Consider the following 23,912-nt stretch of genomic DNA (forward strand, 5'->3'; position numbering starts at 1 on the left):
GAAGGTCATGAACAGCCTGCAATGGTCCTTCGTACGGCCGAAGTGCAAGGCGAACTGCATGCTTCAACCGGTACAGAGGTTACACGTGTAACAACAGGAGTCCTTGACCAACCGGTTCCTTCTTGGCCTTGGTGGCTTTACTTGACTCTATATACAATTAGTCTACCAATCTTAACCGCCTAGGTCTTATTAGCTTGTTTTATGAAGCGGAGTCTCTATAACCTCATTTTCAATATTGGCTGTATGTCTCTGAAGATTATCAACAGCCTGCAATGGCTTTTCGTACGGCCGAAGCGCAAGGCGTACTGCATGTTCAGTTTGTACGTGTGTAACAATATTGCTGGTCTTTGCGGGTTTGCGAAGGATTAGCCAAATGTATAATTATAGAGTTAAGGTCGGCCACTAAGGTAAGAATGAAAGGGTCCGAATAGACAACATAGACCTCGGCAGCCATAATATCATATGTTTATATTCTAAAAAGCCTTTAAGCATTGCGGCTAGCCCTTGTTATATCATACAAGATGTAAGGGGTGCATCAGACTGAACAAGGGAGTGAAACAGATTTCTCACTCTTTATCTGTTACTTTTTGCTTTATATTCATCTTCAACGCAACACATCTGTACCAAGGATCAGGGACAGGCTAGGGATCACGCGTGTGCTCTTTTTGGAAGCAACTCTGCATTTGACAAGATTCTAAACTATCTGACAGTGCCTATCCTACACCCCTAATTTACATGTATGAGAAATTGTTTGTACATAGCATAGATGCTATCGAGCTGTTACAGGTCAGGCTGATTTAATTGAGTAAACGGCCTTACTGATTGAACTTGACCTATCGAGATATTTCGGACGAGAGCCGGAATCTCTGTGCTAGGCTGGGTAACTAACTGAGCACTAGTAGCAACAACGGCTAGGGTACCGATAGGAAGTGAGAACCCTTCCCTTTTTAGGCTCATGATAGTTGATAAATCAGTTTTACACATAACTTTGAACTAACTAGCCCGTTACACGAGTAATGTTTGAAGACAATGCTCCGTACCTAGGTAGCCATTGATTCAAGCAAGTCCTACCAGCCCGGGACAAGCCCGGAGATCTTTCCCCACTGCACGGCCAGGCCCTCGATTACACACGGGCCAACTCAGTACCAAGATATCTTCCCCGCAGTACCACCCACGATGGCGTTATTTCTTACGCAACGCTTGCATAAGTAACCCGGTTTAGCCGATGGAAGGCAGTGTTTGATGATAGGTAACGGCAGATACACCGGGACCCCATCCAAGATGCTTATCACCAGTGGAGTATCTGCCGGAGGGGACACGGCGTTTATGCCGTGTCGGAGCTGAATAGTAATTCTCTTGTAGGATAGGTTAATCTTTTATATATAACACTGTGACCTAAAGGGTTCTTGATTGTCGTTTCTTGTAGTCAGCGCATAAATCTAGTAACTCGATAACCTTAATACAATGTCGTCTCTTCATCCTCTTATTGGCTCGGGCTACAAGGGCAGCCCCAATCACGCGGGTGGCAAGCTCTATTGCCACTGTAAGCAGAACCCCGTCGAGGTTACCCTATCATCAGACGTAGCCTTCAACCACGCCTGTGGCTGTTCCAAGTGCTGGAAGCCCGCAGACGCTCTGTTCAGCGTTGTCGGCGTCGTCCCCGTTGAGAAGTTGGCTATCACCGCCAACGAATCGAAGCTACACATCATCGACCCTAACGCCGCTATCCAACGAAACGCCTGCAAGGAGTGCGGAGTCCACTTGTTCGGTCGCATCGTGGTCGATCACCCATTCAAAGGTCTCGACTTCGTCCACACGGAACTCAGCAAAGGGGCTGGCAAGGATGGATGGCAAGAGCCTCAGTTTGCCGGATTTGTGAGCAGCATCATTGAGCAAGGCGTTGATCCGGACAAGATGTCCGAAGTGAGAGACGGATTCAAGAAAGCGGGACTTGAGACCTACGATTGCCTATCACCAGCGTTAATGGACCTCATCGCTACTTTCACGGCTAAGAAACTTGGAACCTACAAGGCAAAAATGTAAAATAGGAAAACACGGAATGATAGCTTTTTTCAACTATTTAATCAATGGTTAGTGCAGAAAGGAGTAAAATAATTCAAAAAAAAGTTCTTTCCTTATTTTATGTGTTAGGTTAGGATATTCTGAACGGCTTTGTTATCAGCAGAGTGGGAATGAGGTCTATGATTATTAGTAAATCATTGATTGTCTCTATCCTGAGGAGAGAGTTGTTACACGCTTACAAGTTGTACTAGCTGAATATGCAGTTCGCCTTGAAAGGCCATTGCAGGCTGTTAGTAATCTTTAGAGACATACAGCCAATATTGAAAATGAGGTTATACAGACTCCGCTTCATAAAGCAAGCTAACAAGACCTAGGCGGTCAAGATTGGTAGACTAATGGTGTATAGAGTCAAGTAAAGCCATCAAGGCCAAGATGGAACTGGTTGGAAGGACTCCTGCAGCCTTAGTTGATCATTATATTGTGAATAGCATCAAGTTCCAAGCCCAGATCTCTGCCCTCGTTATAAGAGTAAAGTTCACGGTAGTCTGTAAAAAGGGTAACAGGTTCATTGTCAGACTTTGAATTTATCTCTGTAGACGCTCCATGCTAAAGGCTTGATCATTTGGCGGGTAATAGTACATGTCATTAGGTGATTGCACATGAAGCTCAAAAAATAATCGTTTGAAGTATAATAATATACTGTCATTATCATAGTTTATACCAGCGCAATTAAAAACCTGAAAGCAAGACTCCTCCATCCGTTATGAAACATCATAATCAACATGCAATGCTATAGAGACCAGTATGCGTTGAGAAGTAACTCCCAAAATGCCGTACCCAAAATCCAATCCATTTCAATATCAAACCATTAAAGCCTTGTCTTCATGAAAGAGGATCGCGTATGAACTACCCACGGAGGCGAGTCATCTTGGGATCATAGAGCGGCTCTGGAGTAACAGTAGCCTTGACTCGCTGACCGAAGTACTCAATCTCAACAGCATCTCCCTCGTTGACGGTGGCAGGAAGCCAGGCATAAGCAATGGGTTTTCCAATTGTGAACCCGAATGCTGCACTGGTGACGTACCCCTTGGCCTGGCCATCAACAAACACCGGCTCCTTGCCTAGCACAACGGACTTTCCATCATCGACGGTGAGACAGCGCAGTTTCCGAGTAACTGTCTTCTTGGAACGTCCAAAGAGCGCAGTCTTTCCCACGAAGGACTTATCTAGCTTGAGCGCGAAGTCAAGACCAGACTCATATGGGTCGTGCTCGGTGGTCATGTCGGTACCCCAAAGCCGGAACCCCTTTTCCAGTCGCAGGGAGTTGAACGCGGTGCGTCCGGCGGCAATGATGCCGTGGGGCTGTCCGGCTTTCCAGATCGCATCCCATAGGCGTTGGCCATTGTCGGCGCTCGTGTAGAGTTCCCAACCTAGCTCTCCGACGTATGACAATCTCAGAGCTCGGACTGGGATGCCGGCTATACTGGCATACTTGCAGCGGAAGTACGTGAGTCCCTTGTTGGAAAAGTCGTCAGCGGTCACTGCGGTGATGACTTCCCTTGCGAGAGGGCCCCAGAGACCGATACAGCATGTGCCACCTGTTATGTCGCGGACATGCACACCTCTTTCAGGGGTTCGCTTAGTTTGGAGGCGAGCCTCTCGAGTGAAGTATGCAGTATCGACAGGTCCGTTCACACCAACCTGGTATATTTCCTCGGCGATTCTGGCGACTGTTATGTCACTGCGGACACCACCTTGGTCGTCCAGGAGCAACGTGTAAGTAACAGCACCCGGCTTCCTAGCGACGGTACCTGTGGTCAACCGCATGAGCAGATCGACAGCGCCCGGACCGGTGATCTCAAGGCGCCGAAGCGGCGTCATATCGTACATGGCCACGGCTGTGCGTGTCTTCCAAGCCTCAGCAGCTGCGATGGGTGAATAATACTTCGCAGACCAGGCATCTCGCTCGACAGGTTGCCACTCAGGAGGCAAGTCATTAAGGAGCTTCGCGTTCTCCTCGTACCAGAACGGGCGCTCCCAACCGCCGCCTTCAAGGAAGTAAGCGCCGAGCTCGCGCTGACGCATGTAAAAGGGGCTAACCCGCATGCAGCGAGGGGAGTCGCGCGGTTGCAAGGGGTGAAGGATGTCGTAAATCTCTACAAAGTTTTGCTGTGATGTCTCGCTAACGAAATCAGGGGTGAGCTGGACATCTTCGAAGCGTGCCAGCTCGCACTCTCCCAAGTCAATCTTGGACTTGCCCTCTGTGAGCACCTCGGCTAGGGCACGGGCTACACCTGCTGAATGTGTCACCCATACGGCCTCTGCGACATAGAATCCGTCGACGTTAGGCGCCTGGCCGACGAGTGGTCCGCCGTCGGGTGTGAATGAGAAGATACCGTCGAAGCCGTCGGCGATCTCGCATTTTTGCAAAGCGGGCAAGATCTCTTGGGATAGCTTCCAAGCTGGTGCGAAGTCCTCTGTGCTGAATTCGAGACGGGATGGCATGTTCTTTTCGTCTACTTTGCTAGGGGTTGCGCCTAGCGAGGCTGCGACGACCGGCATAGGACGGTGGCCGTAGTAGCCGATACCATATTGTGTGCCGTGCTCACGGTAATACAGGTCTTGATCCTGATATCTTAAGATTGGCAACGTCGCTGCGTTCGGATCGACCGGAGCATCTCCGTTCGTTGTGTGACCATTCGTCAAGTTCCCATTTGTCAAGGGTTCACCATTTGTTTGCTCACTGGGAGGGGTTTCGGGAGTTATGGGCGTGGTCTTGACGTATTGGTGTGCCATTGGCAATAAGGGGATGGGCACGCCAACCATGGCACCGACCTCGACTCCCCAGAAGCCGGCACAGGAGATGACGATATCGGCGGGAATAGTACCGCTTGGTGTCACGACTCCAGTGACGCGGTTATTCACCTTTTCAATTCCGGTGACAGGAGTCAATTCAAGGTAGCGGACACCGGCATCTTTCGTACGCTTGATGAGTACCTGGACTGCGCGAGCGGCTAGCGCAAGGCCATCACTGGGGATGTGTAGACCACCGATAATTAACCCATTGGTGGTTAAAGCAGGGTAAAGACTCAAGCACTCCTCCGCACTGATTATTCTCGCGTCGATTCCATATGAATGGGCATAGCCTTGCTTCCGCTTGAGTTCCTCGAGTCTTTCTGGCGTTGTGGCGACTTCGAGACCTCCAACTTGGTTGAAGCAACTTTGCCCGCCACTTTTCAGAGATAGGAGCTTCTCCACGGTGTAGCGGGCAAATAGGGTCATTGTCTTTGAGGGGTTTGTCTGGAATACCAGACCCGGGGCATGGGATGTAGAGCCGCCGGGCATGTCTAGAGGGCCTTGCTCGACAATGGTGATGTCGGACCAGCCGCGCGAGACAAGCTCGTCAGCGACATTGGTGCCGACGATGCCAGCGCCGATGATGACAACACGGGGTTTGGAGGTCATGATGGAGGTTTGTCCTTCAATGCAGTCGGTGTTGTCGGAATACAATGAATGTCCATTTGTGCTACTGAGCTATCTTCTATATACTTCATCATGATCATCTATCAACACAATATCAGATTGCTTCTCCTTCATCGGCCACCACATGTGATCACGAGATGGTTGTACCTAAGCAATCTAGATCCAGTAGTTGAGAGATAGGAGACCGTGGAAGCCGATCACGTGATCGGCCCAGGACCACAATTCCCTTGGCCATTCTCGTGTGGACGACGTAGTTTCTGTTTTTAGGTCAATGACTATGTGGCGCTTTAGATAATGGTGCGTCATAATATGAATATCTACGGGTATCTACGGGGTATCTGGAGCACGATAGTGGTATCACGACCTCGATCAGGCAGAGGGCCATGCTTTGACAGGTCTTCCTTAGTCACATACTTCGGGAGAGATCGTCCCATCGTCGCGGAGAACGAGGTCGCATCGTGGCACATGTGCTAACAGGATTTCAAATGCGTTGCGCCTTGTTTTACGAATGGCTGCAGGAACTCTAGTGATGGTTCTCCGATTTCTGGTAACCGTCAGGATGCCTCTCTAGTCAGCGGCTGGATACGATGCAACGTACACTTTCACCTCACGCCAAGACATAGAACATGCAGGGTCTAGTTGCCTCACACAAAGTCTGGAGAAAGGGGCGGAGTTAACTGGCTTATCGGGATGCCAGGGTTAGGGTTGCCTCTTTCGGATGATTACAAACGATCAACTCATTACTCCAATGTTGGTTGGCTGGCGGATAGCGTAGGACGAAACGCAACGGTGCCGAGACACTTCTCTGTTATGGGTACATGATCGGCATTCGGTATCCTGCATACTCCACTGTTCAAGGTTAGCTGTAGTAGTCAGGACAGAAGTCAGGAGATATCAATCGTTAGGGCGGCGTTGTGTTTATCCTGAACCTGGTATACAGCTGGTAGGCCGGGGAAGAACTCCGTGTCTCTCACGCGTATGTTGTCCCGGCTGTCTTGGCGAATGCCGAATCGCGACTCTGATTTCACAGTTGAGACCATCGCATTGCCGATTAGTGTATTGGAGTATATGTAGGTGCTGGACATGAACCAATGGGCTCCCAAGAGATTCATCGTGGTTGTTGGCGATCAGGCATCGAGCCTGCAACAGTCTTATCCATTCAATGAAATACGAACGCTAACGCTAGAATTGACTAAATTGTACATTACTCAGAGCCCCCCCCTCCCACCAAGGTGTACCTCCTGTATCGGCAGATTGAGTATCGAGCCAACCTAAGTCTCCTAAGCCAACGAACTGTGAGGGGTCTGCATACAGCCATGGTGTAGTATTGAATGTGAGATTGTCGCTTGGCTCAAGAGGTGCCTCGTTCCAGACGGGCTGCCCCGAGGCTTCAGGTTGATTTGAATTGACGTGAGCCCGGCGGGATATCGAAGGCGCATCCTGTCCACCGCTAGCAGTATCTATCTTAATCTCTGGTGATGTGGCGACGTCGATCTCTAGCGTAGAGTTCTCGCCTAGATCCTCCTCTGGGATGCTGGGGGCGATAGAGGGGTGTAACAAGTCTACGGTGGGAATGCCCTTACAGTCTGCAACACAGTTGAATTGAAGAATATCCCACATCAGGGGCACGCTGAGATAGAGCTTGGATGGAATCCACTCGTCCATGTCCATGTTCTGATACCCACCGGCGATCCGTGTCAATGTATCTAAGTTGCGGTCCTGGGAGCTATTAGCGCGTGCCCTTTGGCTCTTTCAGATGACATACCAAAGCAGCACAAGCTGGCGAAAAGGGTAAGAATCCCTTGAGAAATCGCCTGCATTTCGCAAAGTCCGCCTTGGACTTCTGCTTGAGCCCAGCAGCGGCAGCGCAACAGTAGTACAGGTGTACAGTCGCAGCGATTGCTGCTACGTGCCCTAAAAAAGGATCAACCAATTGTACTTGCTTGTCTACAATCATGTCAATCATGCGGACAATCCAAGTAGCATGAAGTAGTGCAAGCTCAGATGATCGCTTCCAAAAGGTGTTTGGAATCGCCAAGTTCGGATTGTGCTGGGCCCCGACGATATAAAGAAACGGGTGGTTCAACACTGTAGGTATGACATGGTAAGTGAACTGCTCCTTCAGCCACGGAGCCCAGTAGTCGTGGTTTCGTCTCAATTCCTCAACTGTGCGCGCATAGAACTTGACCGAGTCATATCTGTGGCACATAGGGATCCTGTTTTCAGTTTCCATAAAATCAGACTGCACCACAGCGTATGTTGAATCATGTCTCCAAGGCTCTTTCAATATGTTGTGGGCACAATCGGATACAAACTTCCTCACGCGGCTCCAAACCCATCCTAGATGGATACCTGTGTTCCATATACCAGGTTCCGAAGAGTCTGAAGACCTATGCTTCTCGGTTGGTAGTGAGGGCTTTGTCGAGTGTAGTTCTGAAAGCAGCATCTGGCCCCCGCTAGCTGATGAATAAGAAGATGGCCTAACATCAGTGGGAACACTGGGGAGACCGGTTTGACGACCGTAAAACTGCTCCAGAAGCTGGAGACTCCAGAAAAGCCTCCTCTTCCTCTCCGTGGTCGGATCTTCAGTAGTGTAAGCCGATTCGAGATCAAGCATAGCTGAGCGACACAGTTGGAGGGCCAGACCAACGTGGAACTGGCCGAGATCAATATTACCATCTGTATTTCATGTTAGATTATAGCCTTGTTAGATTCTCAAAGTTAAGCCATGCCTAAGAAAAAAGAATAGGAAAGTAAGCACAGGCTCTCGATCGTCTCTAGGACCACTGTGCCATTGGCAATGCGAAGCATGATCAGCGGCCTGACATTATGACCATAGAGCTGTAACTGCTCACGCTTGTTGGAGAAGCGTGCAGTCAAACAGATTATGCTGCAGACAAGTTCGTGTGGAAGCGAGCTATAGTTATTAATCTCATCGCGCTCGAAGCACCAAATTGGTTGTCTGTGACAATATCTGAAGTAAAGGTGAACCCCGGTGGCGATATCCGCCGTGCCGGGGCGCGTATCTGAACTTTCGGAATCGGACAGAGCAGTTGTAACATTACCGTCAGGGTAACTCCGACGCTCAGGTGCTGAGGCTGGAGTATCACCCGCATCCGAATCTTCAACGTCGTTTTCTGTTTGTTGTTCTTGGGGTGTTCGTTGTGGGTATTCCGGCCTGGATAAGTAGTTAGAGAGCTGAGACCCGAACAGGCGTTCAAACACTGGAAATCTATACAATCGTCCTTTCAGAATTAAATCTAGTTTCTCTTCCAAGGTTGCTAGTCTTTCCTCCTGCCAAGTGTCAAGGGAGGTTCATCAAGTAGGGTAGTGCCGCATGTAATACCGATGGGCCGCCACGTGGGGAAGACTTCATCAATGGGGAATAAGAACAGGTTTGCTTGAGGCGAGAGCAACTGGAACAAGCTGGCTTTTCGCCGGGACATCGCGTCTTTTTCCGCCTTCATCAGAATCAGCAAGTGAAGCGCTTAGAGGGCAGTAACAAGGGAACAAGAAGGGCAACTCAGCACAGACCTGCACGGAAGGCAGGCATGGTGTGAACGTCGTCTGCCACGAGAACTCGTGCTTTCGCCCGGCGGCGTCATCAAGCCAAGACAACTCTCTGAAGAGGTCGGTAGCAGTATGAAACCACCTGTGATATGATACGATGTTCGCGGCCTTGCAGAGGAACTGACGTTAGCTACAAATAGATGATTGTAGACTATAACTGTGTCATTTGGCGTGTGCGGGGCGATTTAGTCTCTACACGGATCCATCTTATGGTCTAGACCAAGAGCGCTGCTTTATTATCGAGCGGAGGATTGGCCGGTCTTGTGACTGGCGTCGGGTAACATCGCTCTCCGGGCGTTCGAAACCAGAAATATGAGCTTGAACACTGCCCGTTTTGAGATGCGGCCGCATTCACGTGGGCACTTATAGCAAGGCCATGGTCTACCCCTGACCACGCTCGCGCTAGAACATAGCGCCGACACTAGCAGCTATTACGTCCTGCTTACATTAACTATGCGCCTCTCTATCTCTTTCTCTTTTCCCATATTCAGATGCAGCGTAGACTATCGCCGAAGCCGGTGATAAGGCGTCCCAGGAGGGAAATGGCCCAGGTATTCGAGATATAGGTATACTATGTATAGCGTTGCAAGCATCTTAACGATCGCCTCTAACGCTGCTTTAGGACCGCGTTATCGTTCACTGTACATACCAAGCTCTGGACCCTTGATAAGTACTTTATACCCGCTTCGGCAAACCCATCATGTCGGGAAAGCTAGTTACGTGTCACAACAGATGCTGTCAAACGCGATCGATGTTATCTTGCCCATCAATATGCTCCGATATAGGGAGGGGTTGGCTGACGCCGATCCGATAATAGGCAAGCTTTCGTACACACATGAAGTGACCGGCTTCGAAGACGGTTATAATTATGATAGGCTTGCAATATTATGTGGTGGGTAAGGTGACGTATCTATTCATCCCACCAATCCTCACATTGTGACTTTTACGAGAGGTAGGAAATACACATATTTTGGAGACAAGTTTCAATTCAATGCTATGAATGCCCTAAACAATGCGCCATACCAGAAATCGTAACAAGAATACAAGATAAAACAACAACACATTAGATCATTCCCATTAATGCAATATTTTCCTCCCTGAGTAGATACAGTACTACCTTAGACTCCCGTTATGCAAGGAAAAGACCATGGGTGCACTAAGGACCCGCGGGCGATCATTAGGCGACTGGTAATCACCAGTCGAGCTCCTTTTTCGAGCTTGCGCAATCAATTGATGCGCAGAACTCCATATCTTGCTCGCTGACCTTGGCATCGCCTGGGAGCTTCTGTTGCGCAGGCCAGATCTTCTTACCGGCCTTCTTCTCTTGCTTGTGATGGTCTGTGACGAGATCACGGACCAACTTCTGGAAGAAGAGAGGGCCTTGTTCCATCTTCGGGTGCATCTCACCGTTGACGAATACACCGGCTTGGATATTCTTGTTCGCGTTGGCACATAGGTACTTGTCTTCCGACATTACCCGCTTGTAAATGTCACTGATCACTGTGAAGTCTTCATCGGATGAATCCTTGTTTCGGTAGACCTCGTAGTACATGATCGATGTGGTTGGGCTCTTGGGGATAAATCTTTGGATGAAGAAGAAGTGAGGCCTAGATATGGGTTAGTGATGTGGTCTATCCCAATGCAACAATTATTATACTTACGAGACGTTCATTGAGGCATTGGGGAAGTAGAATGTAGCTGCCAAATTGAAACCCGCTTTGATTTGCTCAGGTGTTGGATTGCCAAGATGCTGAACATATGAGTTCTCCGTGACCACACCGTAAGCATCGAGATTGGCAACGGTGGGAATATCGGGGTGCGTAGTCGGGCAGTGGTAGCACTCGTTGTAGTTGTCTCCCAGAAGTTTCCAGTTATATTCACCCTCCATCTGCCAGGTGTGGTCGAAAACATAATTTTCAAAGTTGTAAGCCTCGAATCTGGCCTGCTTGTCGATGTTCTTGTAGTCCTTCTCCCATGGGATCGTAGGCTTCTCTGTGGCCTCCATGTTCACCCAGACGAATCCGTTGGTATCAACGTGGACATGGATAGGAAAGAGACTGTTCTTGCTCTTGTCAAAACCTTCCATGTCTTGATACGATGGCGCCTTAGTGAGTTTGCCGTTGAGAGCATAGGACCAGTTGTGGTACTTGCAAGCGAGGACACTGTTGTTGCCTCCCTCAGTTGTGACGACTGGGAACGCTCGGTGTCTGCAGATGTTGTGGAATGCATTAATCACTCCGTGGCGGTCCTTGGCGATAACAAAGTCGAAGCCGGCTACCTGGTATCGTAACCAGTCTCCAGGGTTGGGAAGTCTTGTTTTGTGTGTCGTAAGAAGCCATTTCTTTGAGAAGATTGCTCGTCTCTCGAGATCAAACATCTCTTGTGATTGATACCATGAGCTCGGCAGAGCCCTTACGGTCTTGTTCTTTTCATCCTTGGTCTTGGAAATCCATCCTAGACTAGCGAATCTTGACAAGTATGAAAGGGCTATGGCAACTAATGACGCCGATAGCGTCAGAAGGAGAATTTGAGGCGAGTAGTAAATCGAGAGTTCAGCCATAGTGAATTATGCTTGATCACTTATGTGTAAGTGGTTGTAGAATGGAAGCATACACAAGGGATGTGTGATACACTACATCATGGCGGTCATTCTCTTTTTTATTATACGACCTCCCCCCTCTCATTGCTATCAGCGTCGGGCTACTATACATTATGGCCGGTCCTATCTGATCCCACCGTCCCGGACCATACTAAACACGATTGTGACGATGTACAATCTCTGATAGCATATCTAGACGCGGTCGAGACATCGGTCACATGACCGGGTCTCGATCGATTGAAAAGCTGCGGTGGAGGTACTCCGAGATACGATCACGTGATCGGCATTCAGAAGGACGGCTGCCATCCATTCCACTACTTTGTGTGGAACTGCACATACAACACTGCAAGGTTGGGCACATGGGAGCTTGTGCTCCTGAGAAAATGGATAATCACGATGTGGCAATGAAGACTGCATAATGATGCGTCACCAGAGACCCCTAGATTCTACGATCGGCAAATCGAGGAGCGTAATGAGGTCTCACGAATGTTGTGATCCCAGCAAGATGGAATACGTGTTAGCCAAGAGAAAGCCGTTCATTGTGCTTAACTAATGTTATTGAGATTACTTCACATAAGATGGCCGTCTCGGCCCAAGGTTGTTTGCCGAACACGGACCCGGGAAGCAGAGGATTGCATATCTGCATTGCCGCCTCCTCTCATGCCTGATAACATAACTTGTTATGATTACTTGCCTCTTCAGTTGTACCAGTGATATTTCCTCCCGTCTTGGCATGTTTGCAAGGGTGTGTGGCAATTGAAGACACGGCAACGTCGCTTAAAGAATATTCCCCAGATTCTTTCTCGGTTCGGCCATGAGATTTGAAACCCCGGGTTCAGGCTAGCCCCAATCGAGATCTCAAACGTCCCTTTGGGGTGGTGAGGAATATCTCCAGTTGAACTTCCTGGTTTGTGCGGTCGCTGGATTTTTACTTACTCAATTATTACACGAAAAATGATATCTAACTAACATTGAATTGTCTCGGGATGCACGAGTGATGCTGAGTGACGCGTACATGTGATTTCCAAATATTTCCGTCTCCTATAAGCTTACACAAGTTCGAAGACTTACTAGGTCGCCGGCACCGGGGTTGTAGTCCGGGACGGCAACGCACCTCGGTCGTTGCAGTCTGCAGGTTTCCTGGCCAGCTCGGCGCTTCTCTCAACATACGTGTCAAGAGAAAGGCCTAGCCCGGATCAAAAGTCACGATGTTTCTGCCCAACGTCGTTCACGTGGTTACACCTCGGCGGTCTAGGCTATGGTTCCATTGAGACATGCCAACCAATCATTACCCATGTTTGAAGCGCCCGATTACTCTACACTTTTAGAAAGGCGGAAGAGTTACCGGACTATGTTTGTCCGGTGGTTGGTAATTACTGCAGATACTAACCCTTCCGAGATCCAAATTACATAACCAGACTTACATGGATCAATCACGCGGGAAACTGCTGACTATACTTTTTTTGTCTAAGCTGATAGGTTGGATATTGAGGCTCGTATGCACTATTCTAATCCCTGCAAAGCGTGCGTGCTTAGCTTATATAAACGTCTAATTGGAAAAGAATATACAAAATTAGAATAACTAGAACTTACGTTGCTACATGGTGACATTCATTTATGTATCACAGGATATGCAGGCGGTACGGGCTGAGAGGAAGTACGTATCAAGGTGGTAGTGAGATTAACGAGTCCCTTAGAGAGACTGTGATGTACATTGCGCTTGAAAAAAAGAATTAATTATCATTATTTACAACTTAGAAGTCCTAACAGGATCCACCAAATCCCTCATTTCGAACCTGGGCCAGTCCGGAGAAGTAGGTGGGAAGGGGCGCTGTCTATCCCAAGCCCACTTCTCTGTCAATTGGGGAGACAGTTGGCCCTCGAGCATCTGAACAATATACTTCCCTATCACGGGGAAGAATTTGTAACCGTGGAACGAGCCACCAGTTGCGATGTATAATCCCTTCGCAGCAGAGTGTGGAGAAATGATGAAGTCTCCGCTTGTGGTGAAGGCATCCCTATCAAGTTGTTAATCACAAACCATTAGCAAACAGAAGGAACGACAGACTCACCAGCAAATGCGATGTTTTGTTAAATCCCAATGCGCAGTCTTCTTGCCATAAAATGCGTAGTTTGCATGCTTGATGTCGTCCTTGAGTCTCGGAGACACCTCCCACTGAGCGTAGTCAGGCTTTGGAGGTGGAGATGAGACAAAGTGACCAGGCAAAATTTCCCTGGTATTTTTGAAGATTGTCTGTCCCCACCACTTCATCTCCCTGCCATCTGGGGTGGGCGGCAGAGAACCGAGGAAGGGTCCTGTTCGAATATAATTAGATTTCATATACGAGATAAGGTGCGATTTAAAGACCAACTTACCTAACTCAAGATTGTACCCCTGAAAAGCCACCGGCATGGAACCGTATATCGCATGTGACTTGTCATCTAACTTGTGCATTCCAGTCGTGATACCACCAGCAACTAGTCTGAATCCGGCTGCGATGTTGGGCAGGCCACTGCTGACGGCACTGTACTCTAGCAACGTTGGGGTGAAAGCGCCAGCGGCGATGATGGTATGTGTTGCTGTCAAGTCCTTCCCGCCCTTTGTCCGGATGCCAGAACATTTTCCACTTTTACTGAGGAGCAATGTAGCAACTTCAGCTACCTCATACTTAACACCTAGGTCCATTGCCTTGCGAGTAATTGCGCGCAAAGAATCTCCAGCAGCGCCCCAACCACCGGTTGGGTTCACGAGCACCTCCTTAACCCCCGTGTAGTCAGCGTTGTCGAGGAGTCCGCCATACAACTTCTTCGCCTCCTCGATGGATACAGCCTTGATATCAGCTTTGCGCCCAAGACGCTTATAGTTCTCAATGACCTCCTTGGCATAGTCATCGCGACATGTCCACAAAAGACCAGTCTCATGGAAATATGGCTTCCATAAGGGATCGGATTTGAAGATATCTTGAGCCTCGAGAGCGAGCTCACAGTAGACAATGTCATCATAGTCTGCCCGCACGACCTTGTTCCAGTCCCATGAAGCAGCTACGCGTGACTCAGCGTCAAACGCATCCCGATCAACGAGGGTGATTGATGCGTTGGGGTATTTTGTGATGAGATGGTAAGCTGTCGATACGCCGAAGATACCAGCTCCAACGATGATATAAGACTCCGTGCCGGACGACATATTGAATAGAAATTAGCGACGACAACGATGACAAACAGCCAATGCGAAAGAACACCCTCAATTACCTATCCGAACAACAATCAGATATATACATTCTTCGATCTATCTATCCCCCCTTCCACCGCCGACTCACGAGCCCGCGCCTTTCCGGTTTGTGTATAACCTTGGCATTTAGACACTTGGTGCCGGTATCGCCCAATGGAGACCCAGATAATCGGCTGTGTATGTCAGCGCGGAGTTCGTGTTCCTTACTCCGCTCACGTGACCACTGTCACCGTGTATGCTATTGGTATGTTTTATCGTGGCGATTCATTGGGATAAAACCATAGTAATTCTAGGCCATTTGGAATCCTCACGTGATGAAATAAGTCCCAGATATTGATAGAAAATGGAACGATTTATATCTTGGGATCGTCATGGCCGTAGATAGATAGATACCTCGATATTAGGAACAGATAAGGTGCCGACTGTAAACTTGGAAGAAGATGCACTAATCATACCTATTTCGCTTCAAGAAACATCTTGTTCAATTAGCAAGGAAGTGTGTCGGAATTTAAGATAATGTGATTACGGGGAGAAAAGTCGGTACACTGCTTTCGAGATATTTCCTGCGATACCGGTAGCTGAACGTCGGGAAGTCTTAAATTGATTTCAATTTTAATTGATATTCCAATAGTGCCTGGCATTGGTCACCAATCACGAAAAGTCCGAATAATAGCCCCTATGGCGTAGTGGTAGCGCGTGTCACTTGTACTAATAAGGTTGCAAGATAATGACAAGGTCTCTCGTTCGATCCGGGATGGGGGCAATGATTCTGTTTTTGTCTCATACGAGAAGCAACAATGTTCGCTCTAGATAAATTTCTTTTTTCCTCTTTTTATGTTCAATCTTTATAGCATTGCACCAACTAACTAACTATGTATGTAATAAATGTACATACAATGAGTGAGTGGCTCCTCTCCTTAAGATTCTATTATATTTAAACTTGTAAATCAATTAAATACTTATCGGTGTATAACCCAACCGACCAATACCCCTTTCTCCTTCCATGTACCTAGGTATGTATATACAGGTATATAATATGTCTACATCAATTGTATATCGTCAATAAACTAGAAGTTGTTTACGATGTATAGTGATAATAAGCTGCAATGAAAGATGGTCATTCATTGATAAAAACTATAGTACTAAGAAGCTATGGTAATGTCAAGCAATCTCATATGACTGGACCTTCCTAGATACCACAATAGTTTATTGAGACTTCGCTATTAAGCCAGCTCACACTTAATGCTCATGGTAATCTCGTTCCAACCATAGATCCCCAAGTTGTAATGGCGGTCATCATTGGTGACTGGCCCACCACGGTTTCCAACACAACCAGTATTCCTATGTGAATGATTAGCCCAATCTCATCTTCAGCACTAAAGCGAAGTTCTTACTCATTGAAGATGTAGCAGTTGTAGCCAGGAGCGGCCCTCGCGGAGCTAAGACCAGTAGGAACGGGAACTAGAATACCCCAGCCTGCATCAGCGCCTGACAAATGCCCGATAGAAGCCTTACGAGTGGTGTTGGAACAGCAACATACTGCACTGGCCAGGACTTCCACAGATGTCGTGGCAGTTCTGGAAGTTCTGATCTACACAATATTGAAAGATGAAAGTTGCATGAGCAGGCGCTGCTAGAGAGCCAAAGCTAGCAGCAAAGAACGCTGCTTGTTTAAAGGAAACCATTGCGTTGTCCGATAATTTTTGAGTTTGGACAAGGTTTCTGATCTGGGGGACACTGGTGCAGTTTGAGATGGAATATTGAGATTTAGGTAGGCAAGTAATCAATGCAGGGTGCTAGGGCGAAAGCCGGGCTTTATACTTGATGATGGGAGCGTATCTTCATCGACAATACCTCTAGTCTCGAATTACAATTCAATTTGTCTATATTATAGAGCTCACTCAGCTTGCGGCAGCTTTCGTAGCACTGCAGACGACGCCTGCTTACAATATACATGAATATTGATGTTATGCATATATAAGCTGAAGGGGTGACTCTATATAAGAACTAGTGCCGAAAATCATGTCAAGAATAGAGGCAAAAGACAGTGTCTTACATTCCGGCTCATGTGATACTACTTCACTAAACGGAGGCACTCAAGAGCTTCTATACTTCAACCAGAATGTATAACATTATTTAGCTATGCAGAGCAGATTCTCTACTGTTGAGATCAATTGCTTCTCACATTGAGGTACTACGTATACCGAGTTATTATCATGAATTCTGTGAAATTTGTTGGGGTTAAGTCTTGACTTTGGCTCGACTGTAGATGTGGCGAGCTGAAAGCTGGAGGAAGCGGGATAGCGAGTCGCAATATACGCCAAGACTTTAAAAAATTATGCAGGCCAAACGGCCGTACCGATTAGGTAGAAGCTCACCGACAGCTTCAGCTATGACGTATAATGATTGGCTTGAATTGAGCCTCATGTTGATAAATTAGTCATGGAATACGACCTTGATAAGAACGCAAGAGCTGAATGTGTACACGGTGTATTATACTTCTGGCGACTCGTGAGGCTATTTAGGATAGCCATAAAGAACGTCGACAGAACTGATCGCCATTGTTGTACTATGAAAATCCCCCTATCTCCCATGTATCGTTCGAACTAAGTTCCATAAGATAAGGGAAAGGTATATGTAAGTACTCCTACGGATACAACGATCAAGTTACTAGGGCCTGTGATCTCTTCACTAGATCCCGAGGTAGGAGGGAATTAGTTGATTATATCACGATAGCATGTGCAGATGGTGAGGATCCCGACCTGGTAACGTTATACATTTGCGTAGTGCAGCGGCATAGTTCTGCACATCTGTTCCGTCCCAGATTACTCACACTTTGTAAGGATAGGTCAAATCGGGTAACGGGACTTCATGAGCAAATATATTAATTGAACTGGCAAAGAATTTTCAAAGTCCACTGCAATCTGTAACTATTGTTTGTGGTCAGGAGAGTAGGGGCATGGGGATACATAGGGATACACAAAACAAATCTTAAGCTACTCAGGTATCCAAACGTACTGCGGGTGAGCTGTCTCATAGGGGAGGTATCCTGTTATTAGTGCGTATTCTGCCCTCACACAGCAGTGTGATTGCAATCCACAAGACTATATGGGGTTTAAATAAAATGACTAGGTTCGTTGGAATATATTCATAAGCCCCTCCGCTAGTGAGGCGTAGTAGTCCTGCCCAACTATATCAGTTACTAGGTATAAGGACGACTTGCCCTATTACCCTAGTAACCAAATACACACCTGGGAAGCTCTTGTTTATCCCCAGTAACGATAGGACCTATGTACCTTACGCCACACAGACTACCGCACGATAGGCAAAGATAAGATGTAATGCCGATCGGTGTACGATACATACTCCTTCCTGCTCGTAAGCGGCTTGCTTTGGGCGAAGTGAAGGGTACCCATACGACCACCGAAGCACTTTAGTTAGCTGTGGGACATACCATAACCCCCGTGTAGCGAAGAAAGGACGGCTTCGGATTAATTTGTAGACGACAACTGATCGAAGTAGAACCGGTTGGTACACTTGAATACATACGAAAATGAGGAGGAGGAGCGTTTAACGCCCTGGGTAGAAGAGTATGGGTGATTTAACCCCGAGGAAGGTTTCCACCTTGTACAGTAGACCATTAAATCCAGTACAATCAATGGCCGTTGATACAATATATATGTTCAAAAGCCTTATCTTCAGGCTACATAGAATAAAATCTTATTTAAGTCTCTGCGAGCGCTACTGACTCAAACAATTTCAACTTGTGAACGGTTCAATCATGGGGGCACTAGATGATTATTATTGTTCTATGAAGGTATCGAAGTCTTTTGACTAGGCTAGGGATACATGTAGCGAGTCTCTTTGTCTGTAGGAGCCTTAGGATCGTGACACAACTGGACACATGCCCTGCGCTTGTTGTGTAGCATCTCCCCTACAGACCCTTAGATTATAGAGAATGATTGGGGAAGCTGCCTTAAACCAGACGTCTGGAAGAGCTTGTAGATAAGCAGCAAGAAGCAATCATCTTTTACCTCCGGTAATGGCATTCCTAGGTGCTCTACAATGAAGGATGTAGAATCCTTGTTCTTGTGCTGCAGTGTCTTCCTCTCACTTCCCTTGATATGAGCAGTCAGGACCACCACTAACGACATCATCGACGACATCATCGACGACATCATAGTTAGAACCCTTTCCTAAGTGAATGGGTTGGATAACTAATAACAGAAAGTTTGCCTGATATCTAGTCCTTTCTTGAAAATTTTTGTACAATCCTTCTTTACCTTTCTATCACCATTTGGTGCTACTGTTGACACCACCTCTTTCAAGATTCAAAAGCTTCCCCCAACTGTATGCTCAAAAACATCAAGTTACTTTCTGCCTTCACCATTCAATCTTAGAGCACAAGCTCTATCAACATATCAAGCTATTGGCACTAGACAAGGCCATCAGGTAAGATCCCCATCCAACGCGCAGCCACCTCGCCGTCATCCTTCTGAGGGCTTTGATCTTGGAACGTCTATGTACACGGTTATTTACGTATTATCACCCACAGTAAGGATGATCAGCCCAACTAGTCACCTCAGATCTGCTCACTATTATACCCTGGGTTGCTAATCCCTGATTCCTGACCTAGGTCCAGATAGTCCTTCCTTTTGCGACATGCCGCCCCTGCCAGATTCTGTGCCGTTGGATTCCAATGGCCTCCCCCTAGCATTCGTAGAATGGTTAGAGGAATCGGGCCATACATGTGAGTATTCCTTGAGGTGTTTGAATTGAAGGAGCAAGTACGAACAATAATCAATCACGCAATTCTTTCACCCACTGCATACATTATGCTGAAGCAGACGACTTACCTTTTCGAGTACTTCATATAGGGGAAAGCACTAAGCAGCACATCAAGGACCACGATCAGTTTCCCGATGAGGAACCTGAGGAAATGCTCGTGTATGCTCTGAACTGGGCTTATTTCTGCTGCCCTGGCGTGTTCGACTACCATGTTGCACAATACCACGATTATTCCAGTGGATGGGAACGATGGGGAGTCTTTCTAGATTTCGAGACGCCACGGCCACACAATGTCGATGTTGACTGCGACACATGCTATCTTTGCGAAGCATGGGAAGCTAAAAATGAGAGATTCTGGGCGAGCGTGATATCTATAGAGAATATCGCTGCAAAGCAGGGTCTAGACATGAGGTACTCCGGCATGACACGTGAATGGAAAGAGGTGATCGCGAAGCACGTTCAGGGTATCGGTAAGTCATTCTGGAACATTCACTTCTGCTTAGTCACTCAAGGAGCACAGAAGCTTCTATGTGAGCTAGACTACTGCTTCGTAATCTGTCTACACTTATGAAATAATCGAGTCTTCACTTAATATGAAGATAGCTGACTCAAGTATCATAGTTCTCGAATGCTACCGAGACTCAGGTTGCGAGTACCCAGACCGCTCCATCCACTTTTTCGAGGATATTTTAGGCAACATTCCAATTTCCGTACTCATTCTGGACGCTCTTGTGTACTAGTGGTGGTAAAGAATCGTTCCAACTGGTTAAAGGAGTATATGGTATCCTGACCCAACGAGGAGGAGCTTTTTCATCAACATACTTGAGTAACTGGACAATGGTGGTTACGGATACCTGCACAAGAAGCTCATAGGAAGTTTGACAGTCGCTTGTTTACGCGAATTGTGTTGGGGAATTGTAGGATCCGCCGTCTTTCTAGCTTAGATAGCTACAAACTGAACAATCACTGCATTTGAGTTCCTATACTTCACGCATATCATTGATGACCTAAATCAAATGACAAACTTGAATGCTAAAATAAATATTAGCGAGAGACTTGAAAGATGAAATTGCGGACATAATCTCAGTCTCGTGGGGTCTTCTTTTTAGAATGTAGTTCCGTAGCCCGCGTAATAATGGAGAGATTTCCAAGCTGGAAATACTAATTAGCGTCTGGAAAATAGCACGAATCACGACCCCCCAATCGTGCGACACCAAACATTTTGCTCAAGGTTGCCAGTCCGCCGTACTTCGTGAGCTTTTTCGGAAATGCCAGTTGCTAAGGTACGCGTCGAAGGTTCCTCCGCAGCCTTAGTCGCGTCACGAGCTTCTCTTCCTCGAGGATACCCCCATCTAACTAAGTTAATCCAACTAAGTGGGATTTCCACTCAAATTTTCCATCAATCAGAACACGCGCCTCGAGGCGCCTCGGAGCGATGATGAGACGGATCCACCAATTCTAACCCCTCCATACCCCACGGAAGAGGACACTATCCGGGGGATAATGGGAAAGCAATGGAGTGGGATGAAGTTGTATTAATTACACGAGAGGCAGAGGATAACGACGAGGAATAGTTTATAAACGACCAGGTTTTTTCATCGTCTCCGTTCCCCTAATCTTCTATCACCCCGTTCCCTTCTCAGCTGGTCTTGTTCTACTATTCTAATACTATCATCTTCCCTTTAATACTTCCTCAAATAAGCCACAATGGGTGAAGTAACAATCACTGGCTGGAGGACGAGGGATGTCCGATTCCCTACATCTCTCGATAAGACCGGCTCGGATGCTATGAATGCCGCTGGAGACTACTCTTCTGCATACTGCATCCTTGAGACAGATTCGGAGTTCACAGGCCACGGAATGGTAGGTCTCTGACTACTTCAATTCTCGCATGAAGTCATCTAATAACCGAGCACAGACATTTACAATCGGACGTGGCAACGACATAGTATGCGCAGCCATCAACCACCTTGGCGACAGACTGAAGGGTCGCACCCTCTCCTCTCTAGTAGCAGACTGGGGAAAGACCTGGCGGTATCTAGTCAACGACTCGCAGCTGCGCTGGATCGGCCCCGAAAAGGGCGTCATCCACCTCGCGCTGGGCGCCGTCGTCAACGCTATCTGGGATCTATGGGCCAAGACTCTCGGAAAGCCGGTTTGGCAGATCGTGGCCGAGATGACTCCCGAGGAGTTTGTGCGATGCATTGACTTCCGTTACATCACAGACGCCATAACGCCAGAGGAGGCCATTGCCATGCTGAAGGAGAGCGAAAAGGGCAAGGCGGAACGCTTCCAAGAGGCGATGCAGAGCCGCGCCGTACCAGCCTACACGACGAGTGCTGGTTGGCTCGGCTATGGCGAAGACAAGATGAAGGCCCTACTTAATGAGACCCTAAATCAGGGATACAGGCATTTCAAGCTGAAGGTCGGCGGCAGCGTTGAGGAGGATCGACGGCGGTTGGGTATCGCGCGTGATGTGATTGGATTCGACCGCGGTAATATCCTGATGGTAGATGCGAACCAAGTTTGGAGCGTACCCGAGGCCATTGACTACATGAACAAGCTGGCGGAATTCAAGCCCTGGTTCATCGAGGAGCCTACATCGCCCGATGATATCCTCGGCCACAAGGCGATCCGCGACGCGCTGCGACCACTCGGCATCGGCGTCGCCACGGGCGAGATGTGCCAGAACCGCGTCGTCTTCAAGCAGCTACTGATGGCAGGCGCCATCGACGTATGCCAGATCGACGCGTGCCGACTCGGCGGCGTGAACGAGGTCCTAGCGGTCCTCCTCATGGCCAAGAAATTCGGCGTGCCGATCGTCCCGCACTCCGGCGGCGTCGGCCTGCCCGAGTACACGCAGCACTTGAGCACGATCGACTACGTCGTCGTCAGCGGCAAGCTCTCGGTGCTAGAGTACGTAGACCACCTGCACGAGCACTTCCTGCACCCCTCGGCCGTGAAAGACGGGTACTACCAGACGCCCATGAACCCGGGGTACAGCGTGGAGATGAAGCCGGATAGCATGGACAAGTTCACGTATCCTGGAGAGGAGGGCGTCAGTTGGTGGAGGAGTGACGAGGCGAAGCCGATTCTAGAAGGAGAGAAGATTTAAATTGTACCATAAGAACACTCTTACTTAGACTCAGTAATACATATCTTGCTGCTTTTCCGGGCTTGAGCAATCCGAATATCCCTTCATTATGACCGATCGTGAAGCGCAATCACCGTGACGTATCTACCGACGCACCGCGACAGGCGGTTTCCGCCAATGGTAGACCAAGCATAGTGCTCCCATGAGGCATGCGAGACACGGGAAGTCACCGAGGCGGTGGGACTTCACTTACCTAGGTTCTGCGTCTACACTATACCGAAGCACGTGGTTGTACTCCCTGTCGCGAGGCGCATTGAGTGGGCGCATCGGGACAGGGGAGAACTCCCACGGCTTGTGGGTGCGGCTGTGGGGAGGATATAGAAGGATTACCCGGGGCGGGCATAGGATGATGCGAGAGGTGTGCTGACAGAGTTGGAGAGGACTTTGCGTCCTGCTGTTGTTCAAGGAATGCCTACTATCTAAGGCTACGAAGATTAGGTATGGCCTTGTGGAAGTGGAAGGGATGCAGGGGCGGTTGGTAACACTTTCAACGGGCTATTTTCGTTCCCGCATATTAGTATAGTAGCTGTTGGGATTTGCCTTGAGAATGCCATTCTGAGGAATCTCTGGGATGGTTTCGTTGCAGTCTTACGTGCAGTCGGCGTCGAAGCGCCGAGACGTCTTTGGCGTTGCAAGGGCGTCACGATGAGGATGTTGGAGACGGTGTGGGGATGCTTCTGCGAGCTTGTGGGATGGCTATTTTAGGATACTGCAAAGGCTCTCACATACGTACCGAAGAAACTTGAGACATTCTCGCCAGTATATTCAACTCGGTTGGACACGGCGGCCAAGAGATCATGATCTGGGTAAACCCAAGAGACAATGGGGCCTTGTCGGCGCGCGAGAGCAAACTGCATGTCAGACGCCGTGGTACCTGGCAGGCAGGCAGTCAGTCATCTCGGTGAACCTATAGCTCGATCACATCCATGTATAATAAATAGCTTGCATCGTTGCATCTCACCCACGTGAAAAGTGCCGTTTTGACTGACCGCTATTCGATTCCGATGGAGCCGGTGAAATACTACATATAAGACAGGCTAGCCCCCAATACCTCCTCGAAATCCTTC

The 23,912-nt window shown here is 48.1% G+C and overlaps 7 protein-coding genes and 1 non-coding gene across 8 annotated transcripts; 3 read left to right on the top strand and 5 right to left on the bottom strand.

Moving 5' to 3' along the window:
- Positions 1-1,363: 1,363 nt before the first annotated feature.
- Positions 1,364-2,353, top strand: F5B22DRAFT_626563 (S-glutathione synthase). Its single transcript, XM_047976261.1, has one exon. The coding sequence runs from the start codon at positions 1,465-1,467 to the stop codon at positions 2,041-2,043; it is 579 nt and encodes a 192-aa protein (XP_047825954.1). The 5' UTR covers positions 1,364-1,464; the 3' UTR covers positions 2,044-2,353.
- A 270-nt stretch (positions 2,354-2,623) lies between these two features.
- Positions 2,624-5,633, bottom strand: F5B22DRAFT_626564 (Dimethylglycine oxidase). The gene has a single exon (XM_047976262.1). The coding sequence runs from the start codon at positions 5,485-5,487 to the stop codon at positions 2,929-2,931; it is 2,559 nt and encodes an 852-aa protein (XP_047825955.1). The 5' UTR covers positions 5,488-5,633; the 3' UTR covers positions 2,624-2,928.
- Positions 5,634-6,410: 777 nt separating this feature from the next.
- F5B22DRAFT_626571 (uncharacterized protein) lies at positions 6,411-9,414 on the bottom strand. The gene is made up of 6 exons (XM_047976263.1): positions 9,040-9,414; positions 8,852-8,966; positions 8,744-8,799; positions 8,238-8,683; positions 7,271-8,184; positions 6,411-7,224 (listed from the first exon to the last, which is right to left on the bottom strand). The coding sequence occupies exons 1-6, from the start codon at positions 9,108-9,110 to the stop codon at positions 6,688-6,690; spliced, it is 2,139 nt and encodes a 712-aa protein (XP_047825956.1). The 5' UTR covers positions 9,111-9,414; the 3' UTR covers positions 6,411-6,687.
- An 853-nt stretch (positions 9,415-10,267) lies between these two features.
- On the bottom strand, positions 10,268-12,970 carry F5B22DRAFT_639681 (Rieske [2Fe-2S] domain protein; the record flags this gene model as incomplete). Its single annotated transcript, XM_047977747.1, has 4 exons — positions 10,268-10,682; positions 10,737-11,534; positions 11,993-12,017; positions 12,967-12,970. 4 exons carry the CDS (start codon positions 12,968-12,970, stop codon positions 10,268-10,270), a joined length of 1,242 nt encoding a protein of 413 aa, XP_047825957.1.
- Positions 12,971-13,416: 446 nt separating this feature from the next.
- F5B22DRAFT_494384 (FAD dependent oxidoreductase) lies at positions 13,417-15,045 on the bottom strand. Its single transcript, XM_047972384.1, has 3 exons — positions 14,051-15,045; positions 13,747-13,990; positions 13,417-13,692 (listed from the first exon to the last, which is right to left on the bottom strand). Exons 1-3 carry the CDS (start codon positions 14,856-14,858, stop codon positions 13,422-13,424), a joined length of 1,323 nt encoding a protein of 440 aa, XP_047825958.1. The 5' UTR covers positions 14,859-15,045; the 3' UTR covers positions 13,417-13,421.
- Positions 15,046-15,575: 530 nt separating this feature from the next.
- Positions 15,576-15,666, top strand: F5B22DRAFT_t187. Its single transcript has one exon. It is a non-coding gene; the product is annotated as a tRNA-Thr (tRNA).
- A 390-nt stretch (positions 15,667-16,056) lies between these two features.
- Positions 16,057-16,675, bottom strand: F5B22DRAFT_494391 (uncharacterized protein). Its single transcript, XM_047972385.1, has 3 exons — positions 16,444-16,675; positions 16,298-16,364; positions 16,057-16,244 (listed from the first exon to the last, which is right to left on the bottom strand). Exons 1-3 carry the CDS (start codon positions 16,586-16,588, stop codon positions 16,127-16,129), a joined length of 330 nt encoding a protein of 109 aa, XP_047825959.1. The 5' UTR covers positions 16,589-16,675; the 3' UTR covers positions 16,057-16,126.
- A 4,723-nt stretch (positions 16,676-21,398) lies between these two features.
- Positions 21,399-22,806, top strand: F5B22DRAFT_639683 (L-galactonate dehydratase; the record flags this gene model as incomplete). Its single annotated transcript, XM_047977748.1, has 2 exons — positions 21,399-21,554; positions 21,610-22,806. 2 exons carry the CDS (start codon positions 21,399-21,401, stop codon positions 22,804-22,806), a joined length of 1,353 nt encoding a protein of 450 aa, XP_047825960.1.
- Between the last annotated feature and the right edge of the window lie 1,106 nt (positions 22,807-23,912).

The sequence above is a fragment of the Xylaria bambusicola genome, assembly GCF_022495145.1.
Source record: "Xylaria bambusicola strain CBS 139988 unplaced genomic scaffold F5B22scaffold_68, whole genome shotgun sequence".
Lineage (NCBI taxonomy): Eukaryota > Fungi > Ascomycota > Sordariomycetes > Xylariales > Xylariaceae > Xylaria > Xylaria bambusicola.

What these genes read in the sequence shown, in the direction of transcription:
- F5B22DRAFT_494391 (XM_047972385.1), bottom strand. Translation starts at nt 16,588, where the DNA reads ATGGTTTCCTTTAAACAAGCAGCGTTCTTTGCTGCTAGCTTTGGCTCT. An exon ending in TGGAAGTCCTGGCCAGTGCA is followed by an intron (nt 16,365 to 16,443) that starts GTATGTTGCTGT and finishes GGGGTATTCTAG; the next exon opens with TTCCCGTTCCTACTGGTCTT. An exon ending in AACTGCTACATCTTCAATGA is followed by an intron (nt 16,245 to 16,297) that starts GTAAGAACTTCG and finishes TCATTCACATAG; the next exon opens with GAATACTGGTTGTGTTGGAA.
- F5B22DRAFT_626571 (XM_047976263.1), bottom strand. Translation starts at nt 9,110, where the DNA reads ATGACGCCGCCGGGCGAAAGCACGAGTTCTCGTGGCAGACGACGTTCA. An exon ending in CATGCCTGCCTTCCGTGCAG is followed by an intron (nt 8,967 to 9,039) that starts GTCTGTGCTGAG and finishes ATTCTGATGAAG; the next exon opens with GCGGAAAAAGACGCGATGTC. An exon ending in TTAATTCTGAAAGGACGATT is followed by an intron (nt 8,684 to 8,743) that starts GTATAGATTTCC and finishes CTACTTATCCAG; the next exon opens with GCCGGAATACCCACAACGAA.
- F5B22DRAFT_626563 (XM_047976261.1), top strand. Translation starts at nt 1,465, where the DNA reads ATGTCGTCTCTTCATCCTCTTATTGGCTCGGGCTACAAGGGCAGCCCC.
- F5B22DRAFT_626564 (XM_047976262.1), bottom strand. Translation starts at nt 5,487, where the DNA reads ATGACCTCCAAACCCCGTGTTGTCATCATCGGCGCTGGCATCGTCGGC.
- F5B22DRAFT_494384 (XM_047972384.1), bottom strand. Translation starts at nt 14,858, where the DNA reads ATGTCGTCCGGCACGGAGTCTTATATCATCGTTGGAGCTGGTATCTTC. An exon ending in GGGGTACAATCTTGAGTTAG is followed by an intron (nt 13,991 to 14,050) that starts GTAAGTTGGTCT and finishes ATATTCGAACAG; the next exon opens with GACCCTTCCTCGGTTCTCTG. An exon ending in ACAAAACATCGCATTTGCTG is followed by an intron (nt 13,693 to 13,746) that starts GTGAGTCTGTCG and finishes ACAACTTGATAG; the next exon opens with GGATGCCTTCACCACAAGCG.